The sequence below is a fragment of the Zootoca vivipara genome, chromosome 14 (assembly GCF_963506605.1).
Source record: "Zootoca vivipara chromosome 14, rZooViv1.1, whole genome shotgun sequence".
NCBI lineage: Eukaryota > Metazoa > Chordata > Lepidosauria > Squamata > Lacertidae > Zootoca > Zootoca vivipara.
In genome coordinates, this window is record NC_083289.1 from 54,427,922 (window position 1) to 54,445,294 (window position 17,373).

The 17,373-nt window shown below is 42.8% G+C and overlaps 1 protein-coding gene across 1 annotated transcript; it reads right to left on the minus strand.

Moving 5' to 3' along the window:
- Positions 1–2,349: 2,349 nt before the first annotated feature.
- On the minus strand, positions 2,350–17,158 carry LOC118092896 (vomeronasal type-2 receptor 26-like). Its single transcript, XM_060282424.1, has 5 exons — positions 17,136–17,158; positions 14,321–14,612; positions 11,327–11,554; positions 5,894–6,020; positions 2,350–3,251 (listed from the first exon to the last, which is right to left on the minus strand). The coding sequence occupies exons 1-5, from the start codon at positions 17,156–17,158 to the stop codon at positions 2,350–2,352; spliced, it is 1,572 nt and encodes a 523-aa protein (XP_060138407.1).
- Positions 17,159–17,373: the final 215 nt, after the last annotated feature.

A 17,373-nucleotide genomic window follows, 5' to 3' on the forward strand; every position in this document is an offset into this window, starting at 1 on the left:
CTAGCAGTGCACCTGCTGTGCAGGGAGGGACCTCCTGCTCTCAGTTTTCCTGCAGGGCTGGAACATGTGTATAATAGTAGCAACAGAGGCAGTGAATTATCATCACTTATCTAAAAAGATTTAAAAAGATATTTGTCAATGGGCGGCAGTGTGATCTGCAGTGGGCAAGAGTCATGAGCTACAAGGTTTTCAAAGTTCTCCAGTGGCGTTGAAACCTTAGCCAAAGTTGTTGAGCCCCCTTGCAGTGCCTTGCTATGCTACTGCAGTTCACCATGTGTGTGGTCTGTCCAAGGCAGAATACAGTGGTACTACTTGATTGGGATACTATATTTCTGCTGATGTAGCTTATAATAGCATTAGGGGTTTTTTTTTTGGTTTTTTTTTTTGCTGCTGCTGCTGCTGCTGCATCGCACTGTTAACTCATGTGAAGCTTGTGGTGTACCAAAACCCTTAGATCCTTTTCACATGTACTGCTGGCAAGCCAGGTGTCTCTCATCTTTATATTTGTGCAGCTAGTTATTCCTGCCTAAGTGTAGAGCTAAATGCCTCAAACATTCCTCATTAGGCTTGGTTTCCAGACCCATCATCATCTTGGTCGCCCTCCTCTGCACACCTTCCGGCTTGCCAGTATCCTTATTCAAGTGTGACACCCAGAACTGGACACAGGATTCTAGGTTGAGTCTGACCAAGGCAGAAGAGAGCGGGACTCTTGCTTCCCTTAAATGGGACACTAGACTTGTCTTGATGCAGCCTAGAATTGCATTAGGTAGTGTTGCTGTTGGTGTTTTTGCTGCTGCACCACACTGTTGACTCATGTAAGCTTGTGGTCTACTAAGAAACTGTGTGTAACCAAATGGGGCAAATGTCCTGGACAATTGCATTTATTCAAAAAGTTTCCAGGTGAGTTGTACACACACACTGTCAAAAGTCTGGGCTTAAAGCAATGGGCACCCAAGTGGTGGCTGAAGACACCCCTCGTGTCACCAGTGCTTCCCATGGAACCCATAAGGGATATTGTTGTTCCAGTTCTGATGGTTTATATTGCTATGACATTTGTTTGCATAATGCACAAGAATATCTAAACTAGTAATTTTGGCAATGATTGGTGTTATTATAATGTTCCTTGTGTGCATCATGAATGGCAAGACTACATACAAGGAGTTTTTATTGTCATTTCTTTTTTGAACTCTACAACAATTATTTTCTTCTTTGAGATATATAATAATAATAATAATAATAATAAATTTTTATTTATACCCCGCCCTCCCCAGTCAAAAACCGGGCTCAGGGCGGCTGACACCAACAGAACCACAATAAAACATAAAAACAATTAATTAAAATACAGATTAAAATACAGTATTAAAATTTAAAGTGCAGCCTCATTTCAAGTAGGCCATAAGTGGCTGACACCAACAGAACCACAATAAAACATAAAAGCAATTAGTTAAAATACAGATTAAAATACAGTATTAAAATTTAAAGTGCAGCCTCATTTCAAGTAGGCCATAAATCCAAGCCATGAGGGAGAAAAACACAGGGGTCAGGCTGAGTCTAACCCAAAGGCCAGGCGGAACAGCTCTGTCTTGCAGGCCCTGCGGAAAGATGACAAATCCCGCAGGGCCCTGGTCTCCTGGGAAAGAGCGTTCCACCAGGTTGGGGCCAGTACTGAAAAGGCCCTGACTCTAGTAGAGGCCAATCTAGCCATCTTATGACTCGGGATCTCCAGAATATTATTGTTTGTGGACCTTAAGGTCCTCCGCGGGGCATATGTAGTCAGTGGCACTTGATGAGGAAGTTGAAGGCTGCTTGTGTCCTTAACTAGAGAGAGGTTGTAGTTATTACTAAATTTGTTGCCTGCATCACACTCTAAATTCCAGGGGTGCCAACTTAAATGAAATATGGGGGGGCAGGTAAGCTCCACCCCACATAATTGGTCACAAGATGTGGTGCACTCACAGCATTTGAATGGCAGCGCCCATTTCCCTGAGGGGGCCTAGACCCCTCAAATATTTTTTAATCAATCTATATTTTTGGCAGTTATGCATAGTTTCTGGCCCTGATTTATAAATCTGGATCAGATTCTATAGGGTCCGAACTCACCCAAATGATCTGCATCCATATCCACATCTAGAGTGGTTGGGGAAGCCCAGCCAGATGGGTGGGATATAAATAAATTATCATTATTATTATTATTATTACCCAGAAAATACAGTTCCCCAGTCTGTAGGTGGTCAAGAATAAGAAACCAACACAGAGGAGACACAAATGTATTCAAAGATCAAGATCAGGTGAATGATATCCCAGGACTTTTCAAGCTCTAAGATATGGACACACACACACACACACACACTATTTTCTCCCCCTTATTAGGCTTTCCTTGTTGTTCAGGTCGGACTTCAGCACAATGATGTAGCATTTAGGGGAAAAGATGCAACCCAGTAACCCAGCACTGGAGGACAAGATGGAGAAGACCTCCACGGCTACCATGTATTTCCCTTTGGTGCTCAGGTAGGTTGGAACAAAGGTCAGCCAAACACTGCAGAAAACCAACATGCTAAATGTGATAAATTTGGCCTCATTAAAACTGTCAGGTAACTTTCTGGCTAGGAAAGCCACAAGGAAACTCACCACGGCCAGAAAACCCATATAACCCAAAGCACAATAAAACATGGTAGCTGAACCCTCGTTGCATTCAAGGATGATTTCAGTCTTCAGTGACTGCATGTCTGTATCTGGGAATGGAGGGGAAGCACTTAGCCAAAGGGTACAAATGCCAGCTTGAACGAAAGAGCAGGAAAAGACCACACAATTGGCCAGCCCCTTCCCCACCCATCTCCTCATTCTGGATCCTGGCTTGGTTGCCATGAATGCTAGAACCACGGTGATGGTTTTGGCCAGAATGCTGGAAAGGGCCACAGAGAAGACGATGCTGAAAGTCATTTGTCGGAAGAGGCAGGTCCCTTTTCCAGGCTGACCAATGAAGAGCAAGGAGCAGAGGAAGCAGAGAAGGAGGGAGAGGAGGAGGAGGTAGGTGAGGCTGCGGTTGTTGGCTTTGACGATGGGAGTGTCCTTGTGCTTCACAAAAGTCGCCAGCACAAAGGTGGTGATCAGAGAGAAAGCCAGAGCGGAGACAGCTAAGCTGAGCCCTAACTTTTCTTGGTAGGAGAGGTAGCTCAGACCCCTTGGAATACACCCTGTTTTGTCCTGGTTTGGGTAGTTTTCTTCTGCGCACTTGACACAGGTATCCATATCTGGAGGGTGGAGGGGGAGAAGAAGGAACAAAAAAAAAAATCACGATGATGACCTACATCCCCTGAAAGAATCAGTTATGGCAGGCAGTGAAATTCCTCTCCTCCCTCTCCATTTTCCTTTCCTTTCCTTTTCCTTGGGTTTCCTTTGCTCTGGGCTGTTGTTGGGGGATTGTGCACACATGGGGGGCAGATGGTTGGTGGGAGGACCCTGAGTGAGAGACAGGGAAGGGAAAACCTCCCAGTGCGAGGGACTGGGAAAACGAAAGCTCCCAGGTGAGAGTTAGAGGGGTGCACCACTTTCTGTGTGAGACCAGAGTCAAAAGCAGCTTTGGAGGGAGGACTCTGCGTTCTATCTCTATCTCTCTGTTTTTATGTAGAGCAGCTTATTTTGTCTTATTGTACAGTGGTACCTCGGTTTATGAACTTAATCCGTTCTGGAAGTCCATTCTTCAACCGAAACCGTTCTTAAACCGAGGCGCGCTTTCCCTAATGAGGCCTCCTGCCACCGGGGCCCTTCCACCATTTGGCTTCCGTTCTACATTACTTCCAGTTTTGCGGAGTTCGTAAACCGAATCATTCGTAAACAGGACTGTTCTAAAAGTGAGGTACCACTGTATTGTGAAAAAGTTTTGATAAAATCTTGTTTTTAAAAGAAATGAAAGTGCTTTTGTGTTCTTGCAGTTCTTTGACCAACCATAGGACACTTGTGATTTCACTGAGAAAGTTTGGAGGATGCTGAACTGGTCTACTAGTTTTTCCATGAAATAGTAAATTCTGCTCTCATTGAAAACCATGAATACACTAGGCTGTTGTCCTATTCCAATACTCTATTATTATTATTATTATTATTATTATTATTATTATTATTATTATTATTATTATTATTATTTTGTGGCTGTTCCTGTTGTTGTTGAAAGTTACCATAAACTGAACTTTATTCCAAAGAGGAAAGGAAAGTTTGGTGAAATTTCTGTGAGTGTTGTGCAGGACTTTTGTTGCACTTATTATTTTTCTGGTTGCTGGGGTTTTTAGATGTTCTTTCCTTTATTCTACAAGCCTTCCCACATACCCCTGCTTCCTGCATACCCCATTATACCCTCAGCTGAGCTTTATTTGAGATACCCTATGATTCACCTGACAACTGTTCATTTTGACTCAAATATTTTTACTTCCAAAGAAACCAGAGCTGAAATACATTTCTTAAGGTAAAAGGAAGAACTTGTTTTTAGCATACAACCAGTTAACATTTTCAACATTTTCAAGCACTTGGTGTTCAAACTTCAATTAAAGCCAGGAGAAGATGTCATGACAAAACATCTTTTCAGATAAGGAACTGAGAGCAACAAGGGAGACTGAAGGAAACGGTAGAAATATTTAATGAACTTAAAAGAAGACCTATACACCCGAGACCCATGGCCATGGAAGGTGGGAACTAGCATCATAGTCTCTCTTCCAGGATTTTCCTATGATTTATTGGGGTAAACACTAACAAATTCTTTTCGATTGCCAAGTATAATTTGTTAAATGTGTTCTTTGCAGTTCTGGTACATTTTATTCCTAAGGCATGGACCACATGACAGCCCCACATTTTCTTGAATTCCATTAAAGAAAGAAGACAGGACAAATTGTGCAATAAAGATAGGTGGAGTTGAAATTAATGTGAAAATCTACAGATGAATTAACATAATTCCCATTGTTCTCCTTGGGAACCAAGTACAACCAACTTAGCCTGGATGCAACCCACCCATCTAAGATCTAGAAATACCAAGAGTAGGATTAGGGTCATCTAGCCACACGAACCTGTTTGTGCCTTGAGGACTCCAATGCTCCTTAGCTTTGGAAGACTACTGGCCTTTTGCAAATGCTCAGTCATTTGACAAAAGACATTGCTGATGTGTGTGCTTTTAAAGATACATTTTATTCTCATTTCTCCCAGTTAGCTCAATGTAGCATATATTATTGCCCTCATTTGATCATGAAAACCCATTTAAGGTGGTTAGACTGAGAGACAGTAACTGACATAAGGTCACAGTGCTCTCTTTTTGAAACTATTGGAGAAAAGAATGTTACTTGTTTGATCTCTTCAAAATATGTATTGCAAAATATATCGAAAGGAATACACTATTTTCAAAGGAGGAAATAGCAAACATGTCATATTAAATACACGTCCAGAAGGTCGGCGGTTCAAATCCCCACAACAGAGTGAGCTCCCGTTGCTCAGTCCCTGCTCCTGCCAACCTAGCAGTTCGAAAGCACATCAAAGTGCAAGTAGATAAATAGGGACTGCTTCAGCGGGAAGGTAAATGGTGTTTTCGTGCGCTGCTCTGGTTCGCCAGAAGCGGCTTAGTCATGCTGGCCACATGACCCAGAAGCTGTACACCGGCTCCCTCGGCCAATAAAGCGAGATGAGTGCCACAACCCCAGAGTCGTCTGCAACTGGACCTAATGGTCAGGGGTCCCTTTACCTTTACTTATTTCTCTGTACATATTGCCTCCTACCCAGTGCCCTTTTTTCAGGGGGTACTGAAGGGTACACAGTGTCGGTACCTCTTTCAGCTGTTGTTAAAAAGTGTGGCACATATGCAACAACTTCATATTGAGAACTGTCACCTATTTTTCTAGGAAAAAAGCACTGCTCCTACCCTTCCGGTTCGAGATTGTCCCTTCTGGACATGGAACACAATCATAGCAGCAGAATTTCTCTCCCTCCTTCTTTTTCCTGCTGTAGCCAGGATAGCAGTTGTCATTGCACACAGAAACTGGCAGCATCTGCACCAAAACAAGAAAGGAAGATTAGCAAGAGGATATTATCCGTCATTTGACTGTTGCATGATTAGGATTATGTGCTGAGGATGGTGACTGAGCATGGAGCAGCCAGCTGTTCCAGCTTTCCTCCACATGTGGTAGGGAGTGAAATCTGGAAGCTCCTAGTCATGAACTGGCACATGGGTGGTGGGTACAGATTCAGTCGTTCTGACTCAAGGAACGAGGCAGTTGAGCAGCTCAGCAGCTGTATCCATGACTGAGCAGCCCTTTTTAGGATCCACTCTGCTCACCCCGAAAAGGGGGGGGGCTAGAAAAGGTGCCCTAAACATAGTCTGCCTCCCTTTTCCGCTGATGGATTACCGCGCCCAGTGGGGTCACCACCTAGTGGTCGTAAAAGACAATTGAAATTTGGAACATGGAATATATGGACTTTGTCAGATAACACAGACAGCGAGCATCCTGAATGCAGAACTGCCATCATTGCAAGAGAGCTGTGATGTTTTAACATCGATATTGCAGCGCTTCAAGAGACTCGAAGAGTAGGCGAGGGACAACTGAAGGAAGAAAAAGGAGGCTACACATTCTTCTGCAAAGGTCTATCTGAACAAGAACATCGAATACATGGGGTAGGCTTCGCTATCAAAAACGACCTTGTGAAGCTCCTGTCAGAAGTCCCTACCGGCATTTATGAGCAGACTCTCAACCCTTCGAATAAAGCTCTCCAAAAACCAACAGGCTACTATTATAAGCACTTATGCACCAACACTGGATGCCGATGAAGACATTAAAGAAAAATTTTACTCTCAGCTGGATACCGTCCTATCAGAGACACTGAAGGAAGATAAAAATTATCCTCCTGGGTGAATTTAATGCAAGAGTTGGGTGAGATTTTGATCTGTGGCCTAGGACTATTGGGAAAGTAGGAGTTGGCAACAGCAACCAGAATGGAATCTTACTTTTGCCAATATGTGCAGCACACAACCTTGTTATCACCAACACACTCTTTTGACAGAAAAATAAATTTAAAACTTCATGGAGGCATCCTTAGTCAAACCACTGGCACCTCTTAGACTATGTTATTGTCCGTGCTAAAGATCTACCTGCCAAAGCAGTCAGTCCACGTTTTGCATCTATACTAGGGGAAACTGAGGAAAGGGGTGGGTTTGGGTTTTTTTTTACAATAAAAAAATATTTTTGGTAATAGGGAAATATTCCCCAACTGAACCATGTTGCTTCTCTCCAGAGAGAGTTTAAATAGAACAAATTCAACTGAATTGATAAGGCCCGAAGTTTAGCAAAGTTCTTTTATTGACCCCTAATGAGAATTAAAGATGGGTGGATTAAGGTGGTACTTCCTCTGTATCTTGCTCATTTTGGGTTGGGTTGTGCCAGGGGGGTATTGTTTTTGTTTGTTACTTTTGTATTACTAGTGAAGGGCAGTATAGAAATGTTGTTGTTGTTGTTTAGTAATTTAGTCGTGTCCGACCCTTCGTGACCCCATGGACCATTGCACGCCAGGCACTCCTGTCTTGCACTGCCTCCCGCAGTTTGGTCAAACTCATGTTCGTAGCTTCGAGAACACTGTCCAACCATCTTGTCCTCTGTCGTCCCCTTCTCCTAGTGCCCTCCATCTTTCCCAACATCAGGGTCTTTTCCAAGGATTCTTCTCTTCTCATGAGGTGGCCAAAGTATTGGAGCCTCAGCTTCACGATCTGTCCTTCTAGGGAGCACTCAGGGCTGATTTCCTTAAGAATGGATAGGTTTGATCTTCTTGCAGTCCATGGGACTCTCAAGAGTCTCCTCCAGCACCAGAATTCAAAAGCATCAATTCTTCGGCGATCAGCCTTCTTTATGGTCCAGCTCTCACTTCCATACATCACTACTGGGAAAACCATAGCTTTAACTATACGGACCTTTGTAGGCAAGGTGATGTCTCTGCTTTTTAAGATGCTGTCTAGGTTTGTCATTGCTTTTCTCCCAAGAAGCAGGCGTCTTTTAATTTTGTGACTGCTGTCACCATCTGCAGTGCTCAAGGAGCCCAAGAAAGTAAAATCTCTCACTGCCTCCATTTCTTCCCCTTCTATTTGCCAGGAGGTGATGGGACCAGTGGCCATGATCTTGGTTTTTTTGATGTTGAGCTTCAGACCATATTTTGCGCTCTCCTCTTTCACCCTCATTAAAAGGTTCTTTAATTCCTCCTCACTTTCTGCCATCAAGGTTGTGTCATCTGCATATCTGAGGTTGTTGATATTTCTTCCGGCAATCTTAATTCCGGCTTGGGATTCATCTAGTCCAGCCTTTCGCATGATGAATTCTGCATATAAGTTAAATAAGCAGGGAGACAATATACAACCTTGTCGTACTCCTTTCCCAATTTTGAACCAATCAGTTATTCCATATCCAGTTCTAACTGTAGCTTCTTGTCCCACATAGAGATTTCTCAGGAGACAGATGAGGTGATCAGGCACTCCCATTTCTTTAAGAACTTGCCATAGTTTGCTGTGGTCGACACAGTCAAAGGCTTTTGCATAGTCAATGAAGCAGAAGTAGACGTTTTTCTGGAACTCTCTAGCTTTCTCCATAATCCAGCGCATGTTTGCTATTTGGTCTCTGGTTCCTCTGCCCTTTCAAAATCCAGCTTGCACTTCTGGGAGTTCTCGGTCCACATACTGCCTAAGCCTGCCTTGTAGAATTTTAAGCATAACCTTGCTAGCGTGTGAAATGAGCGCAATTGTGCGGTAGTTGGAGCATTCTTTGGCACTGCCCTTCTTTGGAATTGGGATGTAGACTGATCTTCTCCAATCCTCTGGCCATTGCTGAGTTTTCCAAACTTGCTGGCATATTGGGTGTAGCACCTTAACAGCATCATCTTTTAAAATTTTAAATAGTTCAGCTGGAATATCATCACTTCCACTGGCCTTGTTATTAGCAGTGCTTTCTAAGGCCCATTTGACTTCACTCTCCAAGATGTCTGGCTCAAGGTCAGCAACCACACTACCTGGGGTGTACGAGACCTCCATGTCTTTCTGGTATAATTCCTCTGTGTATTCTAGCCACCTCTTCTTGATGTCTTCTGCTTCTGTTAGGTCCTTACCACTTTTGTCCTTTATTATGGTAATCTTTGTACGAAATGTTCCTTTCATATCTCCAATTTTCTTGAACAGATCTCTGGTTTTCCCCATTCTATTGTTTTCCTCTATTTCTTTGCATTGCTCATTTAAGAAGACCCTATTGTCTCTCCTTGCTGTTTTTTTTTGGAAATCTGCATTTAGTTTCCTGTATCTTTCCCTATCTCCCTTGCATTTTGCTTGCCTCCTCTCCTCCGCTATTTGTAAGGCCTCATTGGACAGCCATTTTGCTTTCTTGCATTTCCTTTTCCTTGGGATGGTTTTCGTTGCTGCCTCCTGTATAATGTTACGAGCCTCCATCCATAGTTCTTCAGGCACTCTGTCCACCAAATCTAAATCCTTAAACCTGTTCCTCACTTCCACTGTGTATTCATAAGGGATTTGATTCAGATTGTATCTTACTGGCCCAGTGGTTTTTCCTACTTTCTTCAGTTTAAGCTGGAATTTTGCTATAAGAAGCTGATGATCTGAGTTACAGTCAGCTCCAGGTCTTGTTTTTGCTGACTGTATAGAGCTTCTCCATCTTTGGCTGCAGAGAATATAATCAATCTGATTTTGATGCTGCCCATTTGTAGAGTCGTCTCTTGTGTTGTTGGAAGAGAGTGTTTGTGTTTGTGATGACCAGCTTGTTCTCTTGACAGAACTCTATTAGCCTTTGCCCTGCTTCATTTTGAACTCCAAGGCCAAACTTGCCAGTTGTTCCTTTTATCTCTTGATTCCCTACTTTAGCATTCCAATCCCCTGTAATGAGAAGAACATCCTTCTTTGGTGTCATTTCTAGAAGGTGTTGTAGGTCTTCATAGAATTGGTCAATTTCACTTTCTTCAGCACCGGAAGTTGGTGCATAAACTTGGATTACTGTGATGTTAAAAATGTAACAAATAATAATTCCTGGGGAGAAAATGCCAGGATGGAGGGCGTGTGTGTGTGTGTGTGTGTGTGTGTGTGTGTGTGTGTGTGGCCATGGAGGTGCTTCTCTTCATCCCTCAGGTTTCATCCCAAGTCATGCTTTCCATGACCCTCCTCCCACCAGCCCTGCTCTGCACCTCCTCAAGCTCTTCTGATTGGCTAGAATGTGCCCCTGAACAGCGATCATCCATTTTGCTTGCCTCTGTGGAGAATAGAGAGAAATGCTGGGATGTCTCCAGAAGCCTCTGTGTTTGGAATCTTTGGAATGTAGCTGTAAGGGGGAAGGCTTATAGGGAACAGCCCCCCCTCATAAGTTCCTCTCAGAGCAGTAAGTCCAGCAGCAGATCAGATTACAGGAGTCAGGAAGCAGAGCGGGGGAGACAAGGCTCTAGCAGCGTCAAACAGCCTCCACACCGAGTGGAGGGGGAGGAAGGGACCGGAGAGCAGTCAGAGGAACGGCCCTTCCCTCCAACGCCTGAATTGAGGCGTACGGCACCCCGTAGGACAAGGGGGAAGCGCTTTGGCGTTCCCAAGCTGTTGTGTTGGGCACGTAACAGAAAGAAGCCATTGCGAGGTTCTGACTCAGACTAAGCAGACATGATTTCCAGGCACTTTGCACTGTAAATAGAATGCACAATAAAAAACATCTTAAAGACAAGCAGATGTGGAGAGTCGTTACTCAAGAGTAGCCGCAAGAACCTCTGACAGTAGCCTATTAAACAAAGGCAAGAGTCATCCCTGCTACTTCACCCTCTTTGGTCGCAGTCATATCCCTCTTTCCCACTCACCATCGACTGGCATATGATCCCTGAATGGTTTCCCCTAAGAGAATGTGGGCATAGGACTGAAAAAGGTTCTGAGCTCCTGGTTTAATTGGCTTTATTAATAAGGAGATAGACTTCAGCATGACCATGAGTGAATATGGAAAATGGGTTACTAGAATCATGCCCAGAATATGGAAATATCCAGCAAATGGACATTCTCTCTGGCTACCACACACCAGAAATCAAGCAATTAAAAAAAAGATTATGTGGGATTTTACCAAAATTAAATCTGGAACACAATAAGGTACTTGCAATTTTTTTGAAACTGATCTCAATACCTGTCCTTCAGGCTTCAGCTCCCAGATACTGGTGCATTTTATTACACCTCCCATCACCCTTGATTATTGGCTAACCTGCCTGATGATGATGGGAGTTGTAGTCCAACAACCTTTGGGACCCAAGGTTGATTTCATGGCAATATCTGGTCTCACACACAGCTATGTCTCACCTGATTAAAGCTTTTATGCCACTCAATCTGATCATCATGAATAGTTAACTCTTTGCCGAAAGGAGCCTGAGGGTTCAGTTTCCCAACTTTGGCTCTAATCACTGAACCATTGGGGTAAATCCTCCAGTTTGTAACATCGAAACCTACAACTAATTCTGCATTTTCATTGAAGTGCACACTATCTCCAGCACTGTTATTGAAAACGATGCTCCGTAGAAAACGATGGACCTGGATTGAAGGATTGAAGGATAACACAAAAAAAGGACAACCATTTCACAAAGGCAGATATCAGGAGTTTTTTAAACTGCAGGTGTCAGAGGTGCAGAAACCTTTGGGTCCTCAGATGTTGTTGAACTACAACTTCTATAAACCACAATTGATTGAGCTGCAATTCAGCAACATATGGAGAACTGGGCACTCCCCACAACTAGCATAGGTGGGGGCTTCATCCATCTGACTGTCATGTCCTACTCTTGAATTGTACATGATATGGGATCATTTGATTTTTCTTTTCCTTTCACTGCCTCCATATGGGTGACAGATTATGAATTACAAACAATTCACTAGACGACCATTGCTTATCCAAGTGGATTTGCAAAAAGAAACCGAAAGAAAACTGTTGCCTCATCGATAGCACCCCCAGGGTCCTGCTCCCGGGTCAACTTAAAATTAATTTTGCTACCAACTTTGTGTTCAACAAGCCTTCTATAGATTTGTGAGACCATGCCTCTAGCACACTCTGCACCTAAGATTATAAATTGTTCCCACATTGATCACACTGGCCTTTATAACTTGGTTTCCAATTCAGATATCATCCCATCTTTTACAACAAGAACCGGCTGCATGAGATCATTAAGGGAATTGGAGGGGTGATGGCTCTGGGGCGAACAGTACAGCTCTGGGTAACCACACCTTAAACACCTTAAACATAGTTATAGTAAAACTCAATTTAAATTTCTTTATTTCCGTTACCTGCCATGGTTCCACATTCTGAAATTCCGTTTTTCGTCTTACTTTCAATCTTCCATGCATGGATTTGAATTGGAATATAGCATTCAGAGCATGTGCAACAGCATAGATAGCATTGTAGACATTGTAGCTGTGGCCAGTCATTTTCATTTCAAACAAACTTCCAGGAAGACTCTCCAGATTCTCTTCCCCAGTGCAGATTTTATTCTCCTCTCCTTCCCACTCCTCGGACATTGTTAGCAAACAGTCAAAAGCCTGTTCCCAGAAGTCTTGAATAAAGCCATCTCTTTTGAACCACGAAGGTCTTACCATCTGAAGGAACTTTTGGAAACCCTCAGGCTGATTTGAGTGAACTGTGAAAGATATGGAACCATGGAAGGTTTGTAAATCCCAATTCTTTTGAATAGAGAATGATGCAAAATCCCAGTGAGATGTAACAATCCAGACTTTGCCAAGAGGTGGCAATTCCATGAATGGTGCTGCAAAGAACAGCACTCTCAAAGCCTGAAAGGATGGCGGTTCTCCATAAACAAAAAATACATTGGCTTTCTCCTTGAAGACAGTTACATAGTGTTCTATGCGTTGTGAAACATATTCTATAATTTCATCCACATAATTCCATTTTGGTATTCTCATGATGAAGGCATAACAGATGCCATTTTCATCAAGCATTGGGGCCATTGTCTGTAAAAACTGGTCCCCTTTGTTGTCATCCACAGCACCAAGCCCAATCCAGGTCCATCCAAAATGCTGAAGTAGTATCACAACTCCTGTGTTTTGGTGGGCTTCCTTTGGGACCATCTGGTACAAAAAGGGGAATAAAGTGTTGGCATGTTGTATTGGCAAAAATGATCCATAGGTGAGCTGAAATAAAATGCATAAATATTATTAAAAAGTGATGTTAAATGAATCTATTCCAGTCGGCTTGTATGCTATTTTATCTGTGGAATATCAGAATAACACCATCTGCAAGTAATTGCTTTGCTCAGTTTAAGTACCAGTCCTAGTCCTGACTTCCGGGACTGTAGAAAAGGGGGTCTCTGCTATGTGGCAGTCATTAAAATATCTGAAGTATTTAAAGATTCCTGGGGTTTTGCTTCAGGCGGTCATATGTTGCCATCATCTGTAACAGAAGATCTACAGGAATCAAGAATCATGTCAAAGGGGTGGATCCAGGCAAAAAAATAAAGAAAAGGGGGCTTTTGTGCACATTCTGTAAATCCGTTGTTTAATGCCAATGGAGGATACAGGGTATTGACAAATCATCACCTAAATATGCCAGGCAGACCACAGAGAGCTGGTCTCATTCAGGCTCATGCAAGTAAGGTGTCAGATTGCTTTGTGTGTGAACATGCAAGCTCGATCCCAGCTCCCTCTTCTGCTCACTTTGAACACATTTTGTCACCATCCTGATCTGCCACCCTCAGTCTTCAAGGGGAATCAGGCATGAAAGCAGGACTTTCAGATTGTGAGAGAGGCTATTTGGGCTATTCGGGAGATCAGCTGAGTCCGATCTGTCAAGAGGCACTTCAGGTGGTCTTAGGACAGGAGTGGTTCCTCCAGATCAGGCATAGGCAAACTCCGGCCCGCCAGATGTTTTGGAACTACAATTCCCATCATCCCTAGCTAACAGGGCCAGTGGTCAGGGATGATGGGAATTGTAGTCTCAAAACACCTGGAGTTTGCCTATGCCTGCTCCAGATCCTCGGTTCTCCTGAGCTCCTCTGCAGGCCCCACATCTTTCCCTCCAAGGACGTTGCCCCTTTGTCTATGTCGGACAATGTTCATAGCATACAGCTCCCAACTAGTGATCAAAGTCATGGATGAAAATGTTGAACAGGACCCGGGAAAGGACAAAGCCCTGCTTAAAACTTGTTGATCAGCACAGTTTCATAATGAACTGTCAATAAACCTGATAGCAGTATCATTATACCTGCATTTATCCAAAGGGTCACAGGCAGTTTTTCTAAAATCATGATGATCCCACCATTATGTGTCTCTCTATTCTCTCATGAACAGGCTTACCTGTGGAGTCTTGTACATTGCTGAAATGATGGCCACATTAGCAGAGATTTCGGAGATGCATCCTCCAATCAGAGCTATCACTTTGTTCTGGTTGTGACCCTGGAAGTTGGGGACAAACCTCCGTTGTGCAGAAAAGAGACTGAGGCTGCCCTTATAGGTCATCCTGGCAGTGTAGTAGCTGTTGAGGATGTGAAATCCCAGAGAGACGTTGGATAAAATGTCGGGATTTTCATTGATCTCTTGGACAGCAAATGCCAAGGCCAGGATGTGCTGGTAGTTCTTTGGCACCGAACTGCAATGGAAGTTGTTATACAGTTGTTATAGCTGTTGGTAAAGAACAGTAACAGAAGCAACCAAAGGACATTCAGACTCTTCTTCTCTCATCTGCTTGTTTCCAAGATGGACTTGCAGTTTGAACCTTGGATAAGTCATTCCCTTTGCCAATCAACCGAGTATAAAAGTAAGATTTTCTTTACATGTTTTCACAATATTTTGTATAGTTTTAATCGTATTTCTCCTGGATCAGTATGTTTTTTCATTATTAGTTATTTAATGTATAACCTGCCCTTTGCCCCAGAGTTTTATATACCTAATTTTTCTCCCATTTTCTATCTTTATTCATCTTCCTAATCAGCCACATGATTACAATTTTCATTCTTTTATTGGCATTTCCCAAAATCACTTTGTTGTTGTTGTTTAGTCGTTTAGTCGTGTCCGACTCTTTGTGACCCCATGGACCAGAGCACGCCAGGCACTCCTGTCTTCCACTGCCTCCCGCAGTTTGGTCAGACTCATGTTGGTGGCTTTGAGAACACTGTCCAACCATCTTGTCTTCTGTCATCCCCTTCTCCTTGTGCCCTTGATCTTTCCCAACACCAGGGTCTTTTCCAGGGAGTCTTCTCTTCTCGTGAGGTGGCCAAAGTATTGGAAAATCACTTTAATTCCTATTTATCATTGTTATAATCCTTTGCACTATTAATTTAGAACAAGTTTCCCTTAAATTCATAGCTAGAGAGAATCTATATGATTCCCCCATCCTAACTTTTCTCATGTCAACATGGGCAGACACTTTCCTATGTTCCACCCCCCCCATTTGATCATTATTTCCTTCCCCAGTTCAAGTTTAGTACTGTTTTTCAGAGATGATGTGTTTCCTACTTATTTTAGAAGGAAACTCTAAGAAGAGAAGTGATATAGAATGAGGCCCTTTTGCCGACTCTCTACTGACAATCTCGCTATTTCATTCTATACAGAGTTATTACTGAAAATCTCTATACCAATAGACACAATCAAACAATAACTGAGATAAAATTGCATTGTGTAACTAATAATGGATTATTTATTATCTGGATATATTATTGCAGCTGAAGAACATTTGCTACTTGGTGATAAAATGAGAGAAGAAAGCAAGAAGAAAATCAAACTTCAAGCCTTGTAATAATAGCAAGTGTATTATGTTTTACGTAGGACCAGCTTTAAATATCACACACAACCGTGCATGAACACACATCCCTATACTATTTTGCCTGTGCCTATTTATATATATTTAAATTTAAATGAACAAGACGAGGGGTCCAGGCTATATTTCCAAATGCATCTGGCCAACACATTCTCTCACCATCACAAATGCAGCTTGATGATCTGTTTGCTCCCAGCTTGACTCACGTTTATGTAGGAGCTAACCTTAACCTTTGATAAGCAACTTCATTGTGCATTTGGGGGGGGCATTTCCACTGCCCCTTTGTTCCCTCTATTATTTCTGGTTTTGCTCATTTCTCTGGAGCAGAGTGCCTCAATTTACCAACACAATCACCAACCTAATTCCAATACAGTGCACAACTTCCATACATTTCAAGAACACTTTTGAGAGAAAACTATGCTTTCTGCCGCCAATATGCCATGGAAGGCAATACAAGCCTAAATGTTCCTGGGGTGCCACTTTTCTCACTCCAAAAATGAACAAACACAATTGTTCCTTAAGCATAAGTTCTCAGTAACTACGGTATACTTGGAACTTATTAAATAAGTAGCATGAGAGAGAGGGAGAGATGGCGCCTTACATTGGCTCATTAATCACAATCTGTGTCGGCTGTTTCAGGAAAGAGAGAAGATTATGGAGGAAGATGACCTGAGAAACAATCTCTCCAATGACCAGGTCTCCAGGATGGTAAAATTCATGAGGGATCGGGAGGGGATCCTCTTGTATGCTACAATTAATGGAATGTTTCTGGCCCACAACATGACACAGCAGGACAAGCAGAAGCATTGCAACCAGCATGATTCTGTTGGAAGAATATAGCCATGAAATGCAGGGTCCCGTCTTTGCCTCTGCAGCATCACATACCACTTTCATCAGGATTGACTTCAACAACATCTAAAATAATTCTTTTTGTTGTAAAAATCCTCCTAGAGAGCAACAGTTATCCCAGCACTGGCGTATAAAGAGGAAAAAATGGTGCAACCTTGCAAATCAACTTCTCCAAAAGAAAGTGAGGTCAGTTATGATGAAGCAGTTTGCTTGGATATGTGTGTTAATTAAGAGCCATAGAATGAGGTCCAATTTTACACTGGTCAGAGATGAATGCCATAACAAACAGGGTGAAATGATCATAACAGGAATGATACAGAGTCCTGCCTAGACCCAAATCTAGTTCTAAATAATGTGAGATTTTTATAACTTCAGATGGTTGTTGATGTAGCTGAAGAGCTCTCGAAGCACTTTGTGTTTTTCAGGATGAAAACCAGCAATTCTGCTAATGATGGGGAGGATTATCTGTTCCCCGGGGTGTTCCTTGCTTTGGAAGTTGCATCTTACATGATGAACCTGTGAGGAGTCATCCTCCTGAATTGCAATCCTACAAATCTTATTATTTCTTTTGAAGAGTAATTAGTAGGCGGTGGCATTAGCTCAGTAGGTCCAAACTGCACCTGCCTAGAACTGGAGGAAATTCATCTACACATCTCTGATATTGGGCATAACCCAGCAAGACTTCATTCCCCCCCCCCAAATGTGAAGGCCTAGAGCAGGCATCCCCTAACTTCAGCCCTCCAGA